Source organism: Pelophylax lessonae, assembly GCF_965119305.1.
Source record: "Pelophylax lessonae genome assembly, chromosome: 2".
Lineage (NCBI taxonomy): Eukaryota > Metazoa > Chordata > Amphibia > Anura > Ranidae > Pelophylax > Pelophylax lessonae.
Window position 1 is genome coordinate 131,299,975 of NC_138769.1, and position 18,916 is coordinate 131,318,890.

General features: G+C 45.7%; 1 protein-coding gene across 1 annotated transcript in view; it reads right to left on the bottom strand.

Moving 5' to 3' along the window:
- The window catches only part of LOC309546408 (solute carrier family 13 member 2-like), a gene marked incomplete at its 3' end in the record, with an annotated part of 167,854 nt that overhangs the window by 84,407 nt on the left and 64,531 nt on the right, over positions 1-18,916 (bottom strand). Inside the window, exon 2 of the mRNA XM_082246069.1 lies at positions 10,482-10,610. Coding sequence (XP_082102195.1) covers positions 10,482-10,610 — 129 coding nt within the window. The remainder of the gene's footprint in view (positions 1-10,481; positions 10,611-18,916) is intronic.

The window sequence follows — 18,916 nt, forward strand, 5'->3', positions numbered from 1 at the left end:
GACAGGTGACATTGGGGGGGGCTGTGGACTGTGGGGGGACCTTTATTTGTGTGATTTTACTTTTGCAGGTACACAGAGCAGTAACTCACTGTTTCTAGCTCTGCTCTCCTCACACTGGAAACTGTATGAGGGGAGAAGAGCTAGTAACAGTCAGTTACTGCTCTGTGTTTACATTTTGTGATCGGCTGTGAATGGATTCACAGCCGATCACATAGTAAACAGTCACTGTCAGTGACTGTTTACTACCGCCGGTGACAGCTGTGTTCCTACGGAACACCGTGCCACCGACATGACCGTGCTGCGCGCTCCCGATCGCGCATGCGCGGTCATCTTCCGGGCTCCGCTATTGTGATCGGCTGTGTCATTGGAACACAGCCGATCACGTGGGAAACAGCCATGCCTATTGGCTGTTTCCCCCCTGCCGGTGACCGGCTGTGTGACGGCGGGCGGGCGGTAAGTGGTTAATCATGTTAATGTCATGTCTTGTGATTTGTGTGACAATATGTTATTAATTTTCAATTTTTGAATAAAGTATTTCTTTTTACCCTTCACACCGCGTGGGTATCGCCTTATCTTGTGAATCTTTTTTCCTTTCTCTGACATGACCAAAGCAGGTGCATTTTTTTCTTTTCAGTGACACCACTGATGCAGGGACATTTTTTTACTTTCAGTGATGCCACCAACCCAGGGCCATTTTTGCTTTTCCACTGTTAGATCCATATTTGTGCACTGATTTTAAAGTCTTTTATTTCAGTTCTTTTTTTCCCTAACTTTATATGGGGCTTTGTTAAATTCTGAAAGTAAAGTAAGACACAACTGGCCCACATCTTACTTTGTGTCCACTCAATATATAGATAGTATATATACAGTAGATAGTGCTACCATGGGCAGAGGTTTATAACATTACACTGTAGCTCTAGCAGACAATGGTAATGTGCCTCAAGGAAGCCAGACTGGAACCCACAATGATTAATATACTGTATATTAGGCTGGTAATTTACTTTCTGTATGTACTTTGTACTGATCCATCTTGCTCCCTTTAAATTGCTTAATGTTTATTTTCCTTTTTTCCATCTAATTGTCCTCTCTGAATGGAGAAGCGAAGCTTGTGTATTTTGTATTTGTAAATTTGAAATAAAAACGTAATGGACAAAACTAGTCAGATTAAATTCATTTCCTGCTTTAAAAAAAAAAAAAATGCATTTTTTTAAAGCATGTATGTCTTATATTGCTTTCTGCCTCCTCCAAGTTTCCAAATTCCTTTTTTTTTCCTTTTTCCTTTATTAGGCTTTGGTTCCCCGTATCCAGGTACTTTTGTGTAGTGATCTGGAAATAACCCAGGTCTGCCTTAGCTGTAGAGAGGCTGCCAGCCCAGGTACCAGTTTCAAGGCACACTGACAAACTTCAGACTTAGGCCCCTTTCACACTATCTGTCCGTCGGACGGATTCTGTTTTTCTCAGCAGGGGATCGAGCCGCCGATCCCCCGCTGAGCAGGAAGATGACAGCTGTGTCTCTGCGCTGTGTGCGGAGACACAGCTGTCAGTTCCCCATGCATCTCTATGAGGGAAATCGGATGGGAACGGACCGTCGGTCCGTTCTCATCCGATCCCATTCGATCCGATCCGCTGGACGGATGGAAAATAGGGTTTCCATCCTTCCCGATTTGATGGATCGGGTGTCAGCGGACATGTCTCCGCTGACATCCGATCCCCCATAGAGATGCATGGGGGGACCGTTCAGATCCGCCAAAAAAACGGTCAGGCGGATCTGAGCGGTCCGCCTGTGTGAAAGGGGCCTAAGTCTAGGGGTGTCATTTTGATATTTATTTGCAGTATTTGAATGCAGGTGGGTAGAGGAATGAGGGTGGAAGATACACCAAAAATACATGCAGGCATAGGAGGACAAACTCTTAGCAAAGTCCTGGTTCAGTGACAGCTTCAGGGCCCTTCAGTAGCAACCTTAACTATTTCTGGAAATAGAGGGGACAGCCAGCTAGCAGTGGCGGCCCGTGCATAGGGGTGCCAGAGCGCCGCCCCCCCCCCTAAAAAAAAAAGAAAAAAAATAGAAAAAAAAAAAATTACAAAAAAAACAAATAAAGTTTTGAAAAAAAAATCGTGCTCGCAGGCCTATGCGCTGGGCCTGGTGGCTATGGGGGGGTGGGGTTTACGACCCAGAAGAGGCGCCGATTGGCTGCCTTCTGGGGGCGTAACCTGGGCGCAGGAAAAAGCGCTGAGCCACCCCCACCTTCGTGATATCCTGGCTGTGATTGGTCCAGTCTCCAGCCTGGACCAATCATCATCCAGGACATCGCTGACTCGCAATGGGGGCGGTGCCGGTGCGTGCGTCAGTCACGCACCGTCACCGCCCGATCTCCTTACCGCCGCCCGGAACGGAAGACAGAAGACTGAAGAGGAGGACGTCCACGGCGCTGCTCGTCTCGGTTCCCGGAATCCCGCCATCCCGCCGCCGTCAGAAGGTAAGTGATTGAAGCCGACCTGTGCCCTCACCTGTGCCATGCCTGTACCATCACCTGTGCCATCACCTGTGCCATGCCTATGCCATCACCTGTGCCATGCCTATGCCATCACCTGTGCCATCACCTGTGCCATGCCTATGCCATCACCTGTGCCATGCCTATGCCATCACCTGTGCCATCACCTGTGCCATGCCTATGCCATCACCTGTGCCATGCCTATGCGATCACCTGTGCCATGCCTATACCATCACCTGTGCCATCACCTGTGCCATGCCTATACCATCACCTGTGCCATCACCTGTGCCATGCCTATACCATCACCTGTGCCATGCCTATACCATCACCTGTGCCATGCCTATACCATCACCTGTGCCATACCTGTGCCATCACCCGTGCCATGCATGTGTCATGTCTATGCCATCACCTGTGCCATCACCTGTGCCATGCCTATACCATCACCTGTGCCATGCCTATACCATCACCTGTGCCATACCTTTGCCATGCCTATGCCATCACCTGTGCCATGCCTATGCCATCACCTGTGCCATCACCTGTGCCATGCCTATACCATCACCTGTGCCATGCCTATACCATCACCTGTGCCATACCTGTGTCATCACCTGTGCCATGCCTGTACCATCACCTGTGCCATGCCTGTACCATCACCTGTGCCATGCCTATACCATCACCTGTGCCATGCCTGTACCATCACCTGTGCCATGCCTGTGCCATGCCTATACCATCACCTGTGCCATGCCTATACCATCACCTGTGCCATGCCTGTACCATCACCTGTGCCATGCCTATACCATCACCTGTGCCATGCCTATACCATACTGTATGTAGCAGGTTTTCCAGGCATTGGGCCTGATGTGGGTCTGCCTTTGTTACCGGTAATACCTTCAGCCCATTTAAGTTGAATACCCAAGTGTGAAAGTTGAGACAATGACCATTCCGGCATCTTTGGTTTGTTTTGTTTATTTGATAATGGGGATGGGAGAAGGGAATGAGTGGGATACTCCTCTGGCTCAACTAGGTACAACTGGGACACTTTGCAGAAAAAATGCCTGTTAGCGCTGTCTTGATGCCAGCTGGATGCCGACCAACGCTTACTGGCACTTGAAAAATGCTGTCTTGCTGAACTGTGCTAGAACTTGACTTGTAACACTCTGGTTAACTCAAAATATCCTGGACTGTAGTGAAACTTGATTCTTGACACTATGTTTAGCTCAAAAGTCCTGTGAACAGCTCTCTCCAGCCCTTCACTGACTGAGGTAGCTCCTTGTAACTGCTCAGGGTCCTCTCACTAGGCACCCCCTTTACCTCTAGCTAGACACTTCAGGGTCACACTGGCACCCCCTTTACCGCTAGCTAGCTCCTGGATCCCTTGGACCTTCACCAGAGCGGTCACCTCTCAGCTAGGCAGATCCCCGGGGGCAGTTACAGTACTCACGAACTTGGAATGCTTTCCTGAAACTGGGCCCCCTCTACTCCGCTGGTCCTCAGCACACCGGATCCTCTCTGCAGCTCAGCTCAGCTCTCTCTGTACTCTCAGGCAAGCCGCCCGAGACACCCGATTCTTCTGACAGGAGGAGAGACAGCTGCACTCTCCCTCCTGGGACTCTGTTTCCTGCCAAAGATGATGCGTCATGCACTCCCCTCAAACTTATAACCACTCCCAGAATCCTGTGCGGCAGAATCTGCCATCCTGGGGTAGATACAAGTCTGAATGTGCCACTGATTGGGTTTCCTCCACCGCCCAATGAGAACCCTCTCATGGAGCCAGTGGGGAGACTCCCCTCTCAATGGCAACACTTGGGAGACATGACAGTCCAGCTGAAAATCATGGTCCTGCTGTTAAGCAGCCAAGGTCCAATATACTTTTACCTAGCACCTACCTTGTAGGGTGCTACATATAAATGATATAGGGTCTGGGATTAAGAGTACCATTTTAGTCTTTGCAGTTGACACCAAGCTATGCACTGGAATACCATCCTTACATGACAACTTACCAGCCAACCTCAATGCACTGTTTATTTGGGCAACTATGTGGAAAATTAGGTTTAATGTTGAAAAATGTAAAGTTATGCACTTTGGGCCTAAGAATATGCATGCATCATACATATTAGGGGGAGTACAACTGGGGGAATCATTGATGGAGAAGGATCTAGGTATTTTGGTAGATCCTAAACTTAATAATAGCATGCAATGCCAAGCTGCAGTTTCCAAAGCAACAAACTATTTTCTTGTATTAGGAGAGGTATGGACTCCAGAGAGAAAGATATAATTTTTCTCCTGTACAAATCATTAGTATGACCTCATCTGGAATATGCAGTTCAGTTTTGGGCACCAGTTCACAAAAAGGATATTGGGGAACTGGAGAAAGTGCAGAGAAGGGCAACCAAACTGATAAGAGGCACGGAGGAGCTCCGCTATGAGAATAGATTAGAGGAACTGAATTTTTTTTCTCTCTTGAGAAGGGGAGATTAGCGGCGATATGATCAACATGTATAAATACATAACTGGTCCATATAGTGAACTTGGTGTTGAGTTATTCACTTTAGGGTCATCACAGAGGACACTCTTTACATCTGGAGGAAAAGAGATTTAATCTCCAAATACGGAAAGGTTTCTTCACAGAAAGAGCTGTGAAAATGTGGAATAGACTCCCTCAAGAGTTGGTTCTCTCCAGCTCAGTAGATTGCTTTAAAAAAGGCCTGGATTCTTTGCTAAATATGCATAAAATATCTGGATACTAACATTTATAGGTAAAACTGATCCAGGGATTATCCAATTGCCTCTTGGGGGGATCAGGAAGGATTTCTTCCCCGGCTGGAGCAAAGTGGATCATGCTTTTGCTGGGGTTTTTTTGCCTTCCTCTGGATCAACTGTGGGTATAGGATTGTGTATATGGAATTTGTATGTTTTTTTTTTTTCCTTTTATTGGTTGAACTAGATGGACTTGTGTCTTTTTTTCCAACCTGTCTAACTATGTACCGTATTTTTCGCCGTATAAGACGCACTTTTTCTTCCCCAAAACTGGGGAGGAAATGTTGGTGCGTCTTATACGACAAATACACATTTTGCCTGCATTAAAACTGCCCCTAACTTTGTGTGGTGCTTGCTTGCAGTCCTCTTTTTATGCTGTGTGTGCTGCAGGCTGGATTTGTGGCATGTACTGCGGGCTGTGGAGACTTCTCTGACCCTCCCTGCACGGCCAGGCTGTGTGTGTTCGGGCTTCCTTCTCCCTCCTATAGCGAGCCTTGTCCCCCCCTCCCGACAGTCTAACCACGTGCTGCCCGGGCCCCATGTCAACGCTCTGCTAAGCTTACCGGTAACCTTTCCCTCCACCACTGCGGGGCTGTGCCTCCTCATGTCTCCCCGGGCAGTCTCACTCCTTGCTGGGCAGTGTGGGCACAATTGCGCCGCTTCTGTGCATATCTCCCGGGCACTGTATCAATCTATGCTGCCCTGAAATGTCCGCACGTCTGCCCCTCCTGCTCCATACGTTTCGCCTCCTCCGGCCAATGTTTACTGTGTGCTGTCCGTGCTCTGCTCCGCCCCGCTCCTTCTTGATTTGATGCCCGTGATTGATGGGCAGAAGAATTGATCTGCCAAAGCTCCGCCCCCCGAATCCCAGGGAGAAGACACTGCCCTCCCTACCTCATACGGTTAACTTTATACAGTTGATATAAAATATTATACTACAGTATTTGGTTCAGAATCTTTTTTGTCTAGATTTTCCTCCTTTAAAATTGGGTGCGTCTTATATTCCGGAGCGTCTTTTACGGCAAAAAATACGGTAACTATGTAAAACTCTGTATGGGCAGTCACAGTCCTTGTAGCAACCTCTGGCATCTAACCCTTGAAGTATTGGTACACCTTGATCTTTAGGAGAAAGGTCTTACTCAAAATGCAAGAGACAGCTTAGCAACCAGTTTCCTTGCAAAATTCTTTAGTGAAAGTGTTCCCTCTTCAGCCCAGCTTCCTCAGGTAGCATCTTCCAGCAAGTTTCTCTAAATCCAGGTTCCCCCAAGGACCTCTGCCAAGCACACGGTAAGGCCTAACAGCAATAGCTCTTCTGTAACACACAGGCTACCTCTTGGGGGAGATCCCAGGAGAGAAAGCTCTGATCAGACCATGTCAAACGTTTATCTTTTCTTCAGCCACACCTGGGCCTCCCTCTCAGGGAATGACTAGGGTCAGATGAATATCCATGACCTACTCAATTTTTAGAAGCTTCTTCCAGATACAAGCAGGAGTAATCAACCATCAGGCTTAGGGACAGACCCAACCAGACCTGAAAACTAAATTTCTGTACTCAGATGAGTACAGCAGAGCCAAAAACTAAATGCAGTCAGTCTAGGGCAGGGCGCTTCATATAGAGTACCTGGATACAATGGACCAAAACTTAAATCTGTACATTGTTTTATGTTGAATTAGGGGTTAGATAGTTAGTTAGTTATAGTTTATTTGCGAACATGTAAAAAAAAGCAACAATTCAGTAGTAGACGATCACAAAACAACCCGAGTTGGAGTGAGGAGCGGAGAGCCCGGGGCAGGAGCAGGAGCAAGGTGACGTTTTGCTGGAGTTTCTTTTTGACAAATTGTGAATTAGCTGGATGCACAAGTTAAAGGAGCATAGAAAACCACCAAAGATCACCGACAAGGGACCGGAGCGTTGACTCATTGTGACAGACCGGGGGAGACCCTTAAAGGGGCAGATATAAGCTTCAGAACGGCATCCATCTGGTAAGAGGCTATTTTGGTATCTCTTCCACAGAGTGTGAAGAAGCGCACTATCCCTCCTACTGCACAGGGAGTCATCACTCTGTTTTTGCCCTTATATTTCCACCTGCTGGTAAGAAGTAAACCCTAAAGGTAGTGGGATTCACGGTATAAGAATCAGACACGTTTTGTTTTGGAATACTCACTATGTAACCAGTGCCATCTTAAGAGCATTATAAGCCCCAGGGCAATGCAGTGCACTGGGGCCCCGCCTACACAATCACCCACGAGAATAAAAATGCAAATTATCGATAAGGCAATATTTATTGGTACAGCAGTGCCAGGCTAATAGTCAGACTCAACTGTCCTGTGTGTGCCTGTTCCTGTAGAGGCAGACAGGCATTCCTGCAGTTGTGGGCTCCCCATGTGGGCTCCCCCTCCGCGGCCCAAGTGGCCTGACAGCTTCGGCGGAGGGATGCACACGGGAATCGGGACTAATGCTTGGCTTGGGCTGGGTCACTGGGCAGATCGGGGCCCCCCGGGCAAGTGGGGCCCCCGGGCAACTGCCCAGTGTGCCCATTCGGAAAGATGGCCCTGCATGTAACTCCATTTCATCACTTAAAGACATTAGTGCTTTTCGTTTATCCAGAACCTTAGGGTTTTGGACATTTAATTTGGGACACTATTCACTGGACTTTTATCACACCCCTTTTTTTGGGGCATCTCACACTTATATTTTTCATTTGTTTGTGGGAATAACTATAGTCAATATTTTACTATATTGTGACATCTATGCACATTGTGTTATTGGTTATATTGGTTGTCAATACACCCTTTTGGGGGTATTTCACAGTCACCATTTTTCAATTTTTGTAGGTAGCACCTTTGTTACACACATTGTTATATTGTATTATCACTATCACAGGTTGTTACGTTTGTGGTCCTTATCACTTTGATATTCTTTAAGTTTAGCGCACCAGACTATTTTATTTTTTTCATTCTTATTCTCCAAATCAGGTATTTGGATCTTTGGTTGCAGCTTATTTATATTTATCAGGGCACCATTTTTGCACCTCTAATCTGTCACGATACTGCCCTATACTACCCAAAGTTGCCCCTATACCACCCTATTATTCCCAAACCTGCCTCTATACTGCCCTTTACTACCCAAACCTTCCACTATACTGCCCTATACTACCCAAACCTGCCACTATACTGCCCTATACTACCCAACCCTGCCACTATACTGCCCTATACTACCCAACCCTGCCACTATACTACCGAAATCTGCCACTATACCACCCTATGTTACCAAAACCTGCCACTATACCACCCTATACTACAGAAACCTGCTACTATACTACCCAAGCCTGCCAAACAGTGTTCATAGTACTCAGTCACATTGTATACCTATTTTATTTATCACAGTCAGATCAATGACTTTGCTTTATGCTATTATTGGTAAAGATGTTGTTGTTAATATTTATTTTTGCAACTCAATTCTGCATAAAACCTTTAACATTTAACATTTCATGAAATAATTTATGAGGGCACGTTTAGGGGTGGAAGTAGGGTGGCGGGACAGGGTAGAGGTTGGGTAGGGCAACTGGTGGAAAGTAACTCTTAAAGTGGTTGTAAACTATCACCTTGTAAAACAAACTATTCAGTTTGAAATAGAAATGAAAGGCAAAACATTAAAAAAAAAAAAAGTATAAGTACCTTTTTTTTCCCCTTTTTTATAGGTGATCACATTGCTTCCCCTCTGTTCTCAGCTGCATAAGAGCTGAGGGGGAGGAGAAGCAACATGACACTGATCTTCCCAGTGAAAGGCTGTTTAGGGGGGGGGGCGTGTCAGGACAAGTCTGATCATTGGAGGAGAACAGGCTGAGTTCCCAGTACAGCTAGAGAGCTGACCATGCTGAGCTCTCCTGCTTAGTGTGGTCAGTTTTTAATAGGAAAGTAAGTGCTAGTGAGAGAGTATAGTTTTTGGCTCTGTCTGCCTATCAGAAGAGCTGCAGGCAAATTTATATTGCTTTCTGCCTACCAGAGGGCAGGATCTGTGAGTTAGTTCTGTTCATTGTGCTCAGTATGTGATTCATTGGGTCTGCAGAATGTTTCACACTGGTCCAATAGGGAGCCATTTTTGGACAGGGGAGGAAACCTGATCAATGGGTACATAGGCTTTGATAGAGTCCTGGTGATTGGCAGAGCCTGGCTGTCTCGGTGCATTCTGGGATACTGTATAAAAGCCAGGAGCACATGTGCTGCGGGGTCTTTGGCTGGTAAGCAGAGTCCCGGAGGGAGGGTGTTGGCTGCATCCTCTGTAGCAGAGGCACATGGTATCAGGGGGTCGCTCTGAGGGCCAGAGGAACGGAGCTGAACCCAGAGGTCCAGGAAAGCTGACCGAGGAAGAGACACTAGAGACCCTAGAAAAACAGTATCATGAGTACATGGAATCGTGTCAAAGAGGCCTGACCTGAGGGGGGCCACCCCGAAGTAGGATAGTCAGAGGACGAGTGTCAGTGGTCGGGAAAGAGGGTGCTAGGAAAGTGTCCTGAAGAGAATTTAGTTCATCAAGTCATTTGGATAGAGACTTAACCCCAAATTTACCTAGGTGGCAGGGTGAATCAACAGCCTGGCTATATCGAGAATTAGAAGTCCTCCATCTTGTGAATAGTTAATTTGGAGTATCCCGCTATTCCCTTCTCCCATCCCTATGTAAAATAAAACAACAAAAACAACTACATACCCCTAGACTGATTATTAACTGAGCCAAGAAGTAAAGTGTTAAATTGTGAATGCCAGTATTGCTAACAGTAACCCAAGGGGACCCGAAAGTGTAATATCCAACAGTCCTCAAGGAGGCAGTGCTACACACACAAAGGAAGCAATAAAAAGAGAACAGGATACTTTTTCCTACAAGTACATGGTAAAGCAGGCACATATCAGGAATATGAAATGTTGGGGTAACCAACACTTTAAGGCCTGGCTAGTAGCTCTTTTTAAACCCTGGGATAAATAATCCAATGATCTATGTATAAGTAGTCCTTATTTTGAGATGATGTAATGTAATGTTATGCTTGGACCCTTTCTCTATTTTATGATAAAACTAGTGTAGTTGATACTTTTAGAGGTTTTTTTTTATCAATAAAGCTATTCCTTTTTTTTGTACAGTTTTGTTGTTATGAGTTAGTTATCACACCCAAATATTGCTGCTAGACTGTATAAAATGTTCAGTAATGTCATTTTACAGTAAAATAAAATAATGGATTATACCGTTTTTGAGTCCATGATACCCATCATAGGAAATAGCACAACTGGAAATAGTGCAGTGACAGCAAGCGGGAGGGCTTCTGTGCACCAGAATAAAGCCATTAGAACAATCACATATCCACAGCTTGCTTCCTGTGAAGACACATAAAAGAATAATATTTTCATGAAACAGTATTTCCTATAGCTCAGTTCTGTAATAGACCATACAATTGTTGACGGGAACCTATAAAGACTCTTTCCAGTGTTGCTTTATAAAATATGAATGTAGTGATCTGCGTTCCACCTTACGCGTTTCATCACTACGCTGACGTCTTCAGAGGACGTCAACGTAGTGACGAAATGCGTATGGTGGAACGCACGTCGTGACGTCACGGGAGCGAGTGGAACACACGCCGGGAATCACCGCTTTCCACTCCAGGCTCCGTCTGTAACGGTCTCTTTTTGAACATTACGAGTATCATTTTTAAATACTGTTTTACTGGTGTAGAAAATAAAACCTTTCAAACGTTATTACACCATCTGGAGTCCTTTTTTTTACTTTACCTTGACCTGACGTGGGGAGTAAGGAGAAGTGGAACCTGCCATTACGGGGTATGGAGGAATTGTACCGTGAAGGGATACTTATCCTGGCCCTTGTGGCCAACCAAGCGTTGTCCAGTCTTAATGCCATAAGGCATGTAAGACCAACTTCTTCTGGTGAGTGATCCATTTACTACCCCAAATGGTGGAGAGTGATATGTACCACAAGCCCGATTGGCGGACCCGCACAGAGCAGCTGCACTTTAACTCTTTGTTTTGCACATAAGAATATCCCTTATTGAACTGTATACAATACACTAAAGTGTCTTTTACCTTATGGAGTTTACAGAGCACTAAAGAGACACTAGCACTGTACACGTCTCATGCACTTTATTTTACATGGATATCATTTGTACACCGGAATATTGTTTTTTACTTATCCATTTGCACATATTTGTATGAATTATTGCAATATTTGCACATATTCATTTGATGCACATATTTATTGTATGGATATTACCCACATATTTATATGGTTTATTTAAATATTGATAATACTAATACTAGCAAGCGCTATAGGTAGCCCCTAATTAAGTGGCTATACATACCGATCTCTCACCAATGCCCCTAGCTCTCACTAATGCCCCCCCCCCAGCTCTCTCACCTCTCACAAATTTCCCCCAGCTCTCTCACCAATTTCCCCCCCAGCTGTCTTACCAATGCCCCTCCCAGCTCTCTTACCAATGCTCCCCTTCCTCTCTTACTAATGCCTCGCCCCAAGCTCTCTGAGCACTTTCCCCCAGCTCTCTCAGCAATGCCCCCCCAGCTCTCTAACCAATACTCCCCCTCCTCTTACTTAAGCCCCACCCCCAGATATCTTACCAATAACCCCCTTCTCTTTTACTAATGCCCTCCCCAGCTCCTTCACCAATGCCCCCTCATCTCTTACTAATGCCCCCCCAAGCTCTCTCACCAATGACCCCCAGCTCTCTCACCAATTCCCCCTCCTCTCTCACTAATGCCCCCAGCTCCCTCACCAATGCCCCCCTCCTCTCTTACTAATGCCTTCCAGCTCTTTCACCGATGACCCCCCTCATACTAATTTCTCACCAATGCTCTCATCTTACTAATGCACCTATGCTCTCTCACCAATGCCCCCTCTATTTTTAATGCCCCCAGCTCTATTTACCAATGCTCCCCTCTCCTAATAATGCCCCTCCCAGCTCTCTCACCAATACCCCCTTCCCTGCTCTCTCACCAATGCTCATCCCCAGCTCTCTCACCAATGCCCCCCCCCCCCCAGACCTCTCACCAATGCCCTCCATCTATCTCACTAATGCATGCCCCTCCTCACCTACTAATGCCCCCCCGCTCTCTCACTAATGCCCCCCTCCTCTCTTACTAATGCACCCCTCCTCTCTTACTAAAGCCCCTTCAGCTCTTTCACCAATGCCCCCACCCCCCCAGCTCTCTCACAAATACAGAATGGTATGTATCCCTGTGATTTTGTTTTCACCAAAGTGCCGCTGATAGCTCTGACTGTCAGAACTGTAGCAGGGAGCTCTAGGAGGAGTTTCACAGCCTTTCACTTCACGCAGCTCCATGCTACAGCCCTGATAAGCGGGGAAAGAAGCCGGCTCCGGAATCCCCAATAAAAAAACAACGTGGGCAGTTCTGGCGTCGGGACCCGGGGCACCCACCAGCAAATGTGGGGCATGTCCCGTGCCTGGCGCTAACACACAGAAGCTGGTGAAGTGCTTCTGTGGGACAAGGTATCAAAAGTGAAGGGCTGAAGAACTCCATTCGCAAGCCGCTAAGAGGCAGGAATCGGAAGCTGAAGGCGGGGCAGAGCTGGGAGGTGGCCTGCAAATTATGTCAGAGGTTGCTAGGATGTCAGTGGTCCTAACAACTGCTGAATGCATTGAGGAGGGGGGGGGGGGAAGAGATTGCCGGCCAGATCTTCTGCCAGGAATCCTCACTTGGTGAAAGCACACATTGCACCCATTGAGGATACCACTACTGAGTGGAGCCCAGGGCTAGAACTTGTTCTGGGACTGGGCTCCACAGCTCGAGCCCAGATCCCGGGACTTACTTGAAATCGTGGAACAGTCACACACAATCTGGAACTATTGGGAGGTATGCACATGGACTGGCCGCTTGGTATGACAGGTTCTTTGTGCTTTGAGAATTGCTTTGGCCCCATTAACTTACCTGGTTAGGTAATGAGATGCTGCAAACACCTATGAGCTCAGTTAGTAGTATACTAACCCCAACTGTATTAGCATTTATATACATATGTAGTAGTAAATAAAACAAGTATATTATCACCAAGCAAAATAAATGGCAGGTAAAGGAGTCCGAATGAAATAATTTAAGGCTAAGTTCACACTGGCATTAAAAGCAGGCGTTTGAGATTCATTAAAAACGCCCCTCGAACGCTTATGCGTTATTATACAACGGACAGCACATAGTGCTGTTCACACTATCAAAACATAAAGGGTTAGTGTCACATCGTTTCAAAATTGAAGTCTCATGTCGAGTCAGGAGGTGCTTGAAGCCTTTCAATGCCTCCCATTCAAGTCTATGGTAACGTGTTGCGAGCGCTCTGGCAAGCAGTTGTGGAGCAGTTGCGGGGCGTTAAGATTAGCTTATTAACTGTAATGGAATAGGTGTTTGTGGAGCAGTTTTAGGGTGCCTTAACACTTGTCAAACGCTTTAAAATTGCCCATAGGGCTTTTGGTGAGCATTTTTACCTCCTTGTTAACGCTTGTAAAACGCCTAATGCCAATACTAAGGTTTATTAAAGGGAGTCTAATGCCCATAGTAACGCTATAGGAGCATTTGTTCAGCATTAGAAATTTAATCAAGTGTGAACAAGCCCTAACTGAGGTTAACACCAGGCTATAATATGGCAGTTAATCTGGTTATACCGTTGTACTAAGCAATACTAACCTAATATCAGCAGCACTGGTAAAGAGCAGCATAAACAGTGAACCATATAAACAATAAAACAGTAAGGAAAAGTCTCACAGTGACCACTCTGCAATAAATCAGAGATATAAAAGAGTGCACTCTGTATGTATTGGCCTGAGTGTAAGTACATGTATATTTCCTGAAGAGGTACCCCTGAGACGTGATTGTACAGAACTTGGCACCTGCCTTGCAAATTTTTACTGGTTAATAGTGGGACCCAATCTGTATAGTGGTGCACTTTGATCACTGTCCCTTTAAGGCTGCATGAAAACTCTCTGTGTCCCTTTAGAATTGGTCCAAAGGGGCTTTGTGATAGTGGTCTCCCAGGAAGAGTGCTAGAAGATACTGGCCTACTAAAAGACAAGAAATACATTAACCTTGAGGAAGCATTTGCAGACATCACCATTGCAAGCTCCAGGCAGCTGGGGTACATGCCGCAAGTCTGTTGCTGATTGTCCCAGGCCATGACCCCCCCATCATGTTTTTTTATAACTTTGCTCATCAGCCACCAGTGCAGCACAAGCCCCCCCCCCCCCCCCCGCATGAATGCATGGGAAACTGGCCTGAGCCCTCCTGCAACTCGGTTGCCTGGTGGTCATTTGATTATAAGGCTTATTGACTTGCCATAAAATAGTTTAGCTGGCAGTGAATACATTTTGAGTCCCCTTGAACTGAAAATGCTTTATCTTAAAGTGCTGGAAACAAAATCTATACATGTTTCATAAATTCTGATGTAATAAAGTTATGTTAATAACAAGCCTCTAGCCAACTGTATCAATACATCATCATTAACCTAATACTAAACATGACTAGGCTATTTATATACAGGAGGAAGATTAGACATATTCCATCTCCTTGAAGTGATATAGCCATCTGATATAAATCATATTTAGATTAATTTAAAAGGTAATTCCACTTTCCACAATAATATATTGTTTAGCAGACTGTAACCTGTGGGACAATATGGATGCATTTAGAAAGCTGTATCTGAGGGAGTGGATAAAATTATTATAAACATACCAACCAATCATCGAAATACCAACCAAACCCCTCTCTTCTTTTTTTTCACTTATACATTTTTTTATTAAGGGTTTGAGATAAGTCTGTACAACAAAAGTATACATTATAATCATGTAATTTAACAATGTAGGAAAAAGTAGGGTTCTTACATCATTTTTAATACAAATATATAGCAATCACAATCTCTTATCCCAATTTATCTGCAGTACCCTACTTCTATTCCTATGCAGCCAACTTGTCTTCATGATAAAGCTACACATAGTACAGTCTCTTCCCACCCCAATTTTCCTTCTTTTATACCTACATAAACAACCCTCAAAACCCCAAAAAAAAAAAAACAGAGGGGAAGGAAAGAGGGGAAGTGAAAAAAAGAAAAAGAAAAAGGGGGGGTGCAGAGGGTTAGCTGGGGTGGCAATTGACACCCCAGAAAAAGTCCCTGCCACCCTGTTGCCACCCCGATCCTGGACAGGTGCATGGCTGGCAGCGGAGGAATCACAGGCAGTGGTGGGATCAGCCGGTTCGCAGAACCGGCTGATCCCTCTAAGCTGGCGGCTAGGGTCAGGGAGCAGCAGAGCAGTGCGTCCCGAGGCCGAGCCCGCCCATTCTGTGACAATAGCGAATGAAAATGCGCTATTGTCACATGGATCCTCCTCCGGCCAATCAGGGAGCGGGTCCTCCCGCTTCCTGATTGGCCGTATGGCAAACGCCGTGCCATTGGTCGAGGAGGCGCCGGCGGGAGGACTGAGAAGATGCAGGGAGCCGCGGACCGATGAGAAGCTGCTGTGATGACCGTCCGTCCGTGAGGTAAGTAAGCCGGTCTCGCGGGGGGGATGGACGCTGGCACTCTGCAATGATTGCGGGCAAATGCTGTGGCTGTGGCACTCTGCAATAATCATTGGGGGCATTGCTGTGGCACTCTGAAATAATAATTGGGGGCATTACTGTGGCACTCTGCAATAATCATTGGGGGCAAGGCTGTGGCACTCTGCAATAATAATTGGGGGCATTACTGTGGCACTCTGCAATAATCATTGGGGGCATTGCTGTGGCACTCTGCAATAATCATTGGGGTCATTGCTGTGGCACTCTGCAATAATCATTGGGGGCAAGGCAGTGGCACTCTGCAATAATCATTGGGGGCAAGGCTGTGGCACTCTGCAATAAACATTGGGGGCATTACTGTGGCACTCTGCAATAATCATTGGGGGCATTGCTGTGGCACTCTGCAATAATCATTGGGGGCAAGGCTGTGGCACTCTGCAATAATCATTGGGGGCATTGCTGTGGCACTCTGCAATAATCATTGGGGGCAAGGCTGTGGCACTCTGCAATAATCATTGGGGGCAAGGCTGTGGCACTCTGCAATAATAATTGGGGGCATTACTGTGGTACTCTGCAATAATCATTGGGGGCAATTCTGTGGCACTCTGCAATAATCATTGGGGCCATTGCTGTGGCACTCTGCAATAATCATTGGGGGCATTGCTGTGGCACTCTACAATAATCATTGGGGGAAATGCTGTGGCACTCTGCAATAATCATTGGGGGCATTGCTGTGGCACTCTGCAATAATCATTGGGGGCAATGCTGTGGCACTCTGCAAAAATCATTGGGGGCAAGGCTGTGGCACTCTGCAATAATCATTGGGGCAAGGCTGTGGCACTCTGCAATAATCATTGGGGGCAAGGCTGTGGCACTCTGCAATAATCATTGGGGGCATTACTGTGGCACTCTGCAATAATCATTGGGGGCATTGCTGTGGCACTCTGCAATAATCATTGGGGGCAAGGCTGTGGCACTCTGCAATAATCATTGGGGGCATTGCTGTGGCACTCTGCAATAATCATTGGGGGCAAGGCTGTGGCACTCTGCAATAATCATTGGGGGCAAGGCTGTGGCACTCTGCAATAATAATTGGGGGCATTGCTGTGGCACTCTGCAATAATCATTGGGGGCATTGCTGTGGCACTCTGCAATAATCATTGGGGGCATTGCTGTGGCACTCTGCAATAATCATTGGGGGCAATGCTGTGGCACTCTGCAATAATCATTGGGGGCAAGGCTGTGGCACTCTGCAATAATCATTGGGGGCAAGGCTGTGGCACTCTGCAATAATCATTGGGGGCATTTCTGTGGCACTCTGCAATAATCATTGGGGGCAAACCTGTATCCTGTCTGTATCCTCTGATCGCCACCTGTATCCTGTCTGTATCCTCTGATCACCACCTGTATCCTGTCTGTATCCTCTGATCACCACCTGTATCCTGTCTGTATCCTCTGATAACCATCACCTGTATCCTGTCTTTACTAGTAATGGCAGCGATCAGCGATTATTAGAGGGACTGCGACATTGCGGTGGACGAATCTGACACTAAATTACACTTTGTATATTGACCCCCCAAAATAATACCTAGCCACCCCTTTGCCACCCCTGTTTTAAAAATCTAGCTCCGCCACTGGGGGGGGGGGGGGGGTGGAAGGATATTGATCCCTTCCATTTCCTGGCAGGCAAATGTTACCTCTACCCAAAGAAAAATACTCAACGCTTACATCATACTTCCATTCAATTTTTCAATCTAGTAGTGCTATACCTTCTCTCGATAAGATAAATAGATTCCATACTCCCCACGTCTCTATATATTTTTCCCTCTTATGTTGAGCTGTCATTACTAAATCCTCCATTTTGTTTATTTCCTCTATTTTCCGAACCCAACCTGCTATTATTGGAGATGTTTTTTTTTCCAGTTAAGAGGTATACAAAGTGTGGCCGCATTTGCAAGATGACATATTACCGATTCTCTATATTTCCTCATTGATGAGTTATTTAGTTGTAGAAGAAAAAAAGCCGGATCTTCCGGAATCTCAACTTCTGTAAACTTTTGCATGATCACTCTAACCTTTTTCCAAAAGTCCGTCAATTTGGGGCAAGACCAAAAAATATGGATTAACGTGTCCTCTTCTACCGAGCAGCGCCAGCATCGATCCGAGTTATTATTCGAGATTTTGTGTAATTTATATGGAGTGTAATACCACCTTGTCAATATTTTAAAATTTGTTTCTTGATATTTAGTACATATAGAGGATTTATGGACAAGGTTGATCATACTAAATGGCCTTCTCTGGAGACCTTAATGAATGAGATGGATGTTTTTTGACTTCCCTTCTGGAATGCACTTCAATTATCACATTTTCTTCGCTCAATCCCTAACCCTCAGAATTATAACCGTCAATTGACAACCTTTGAAAGATACTGCTCAGATACAGGAAATATTTATCATGTGATATCCAAAATATTTGATCTGATAAATACACCTGAAAGGCAATATCAATTATCTTATTTTGAAGGGAACCTCTTGTTACATATATCTTATGTATACAATTCCCAAGTATACAAAAAAAAAAATCCTTTTTCCCTTCCTTTAGTCCCATAGCGCTAAAAAAGAATCAGAGAAGGGAACCTCTTATTTCCCTCCATATCCCGTGTTTGCCATTCTAAAGTATTGCTTTTGTGGATAGTATTAATACACAAACATTAAGCCTTAAACATTAAACATTAAGTGCCGGTCCACACCTGTGCAATGCGGGAACACTGCGAATATGCATCTTGTTCCCGCATTGCATCACACTGCCATATGCGATATGCAGGGGGCGTCAATCAAAAGTTAACGACACCCCCAGTTGCGATCGCACACCGCAGTGCGATCCGCAAGTTTGCACAGAATCGGATCGCACCAGTGTGAACCACCATGCAATCCGATTCTACTGCGGCTCAAAAAAAAAAAAAAAAAAAGGCCTCGTGTGCGTGTTTGTTGCGGATGCGGCGCGAGTTCAGCCACACAAAATGTATATAAATGAAATGTGCTGCGCTATAATATAGTGATAAGTGAAATCACTTTAAAAATAATAATAAATAACACAGTGTTTGT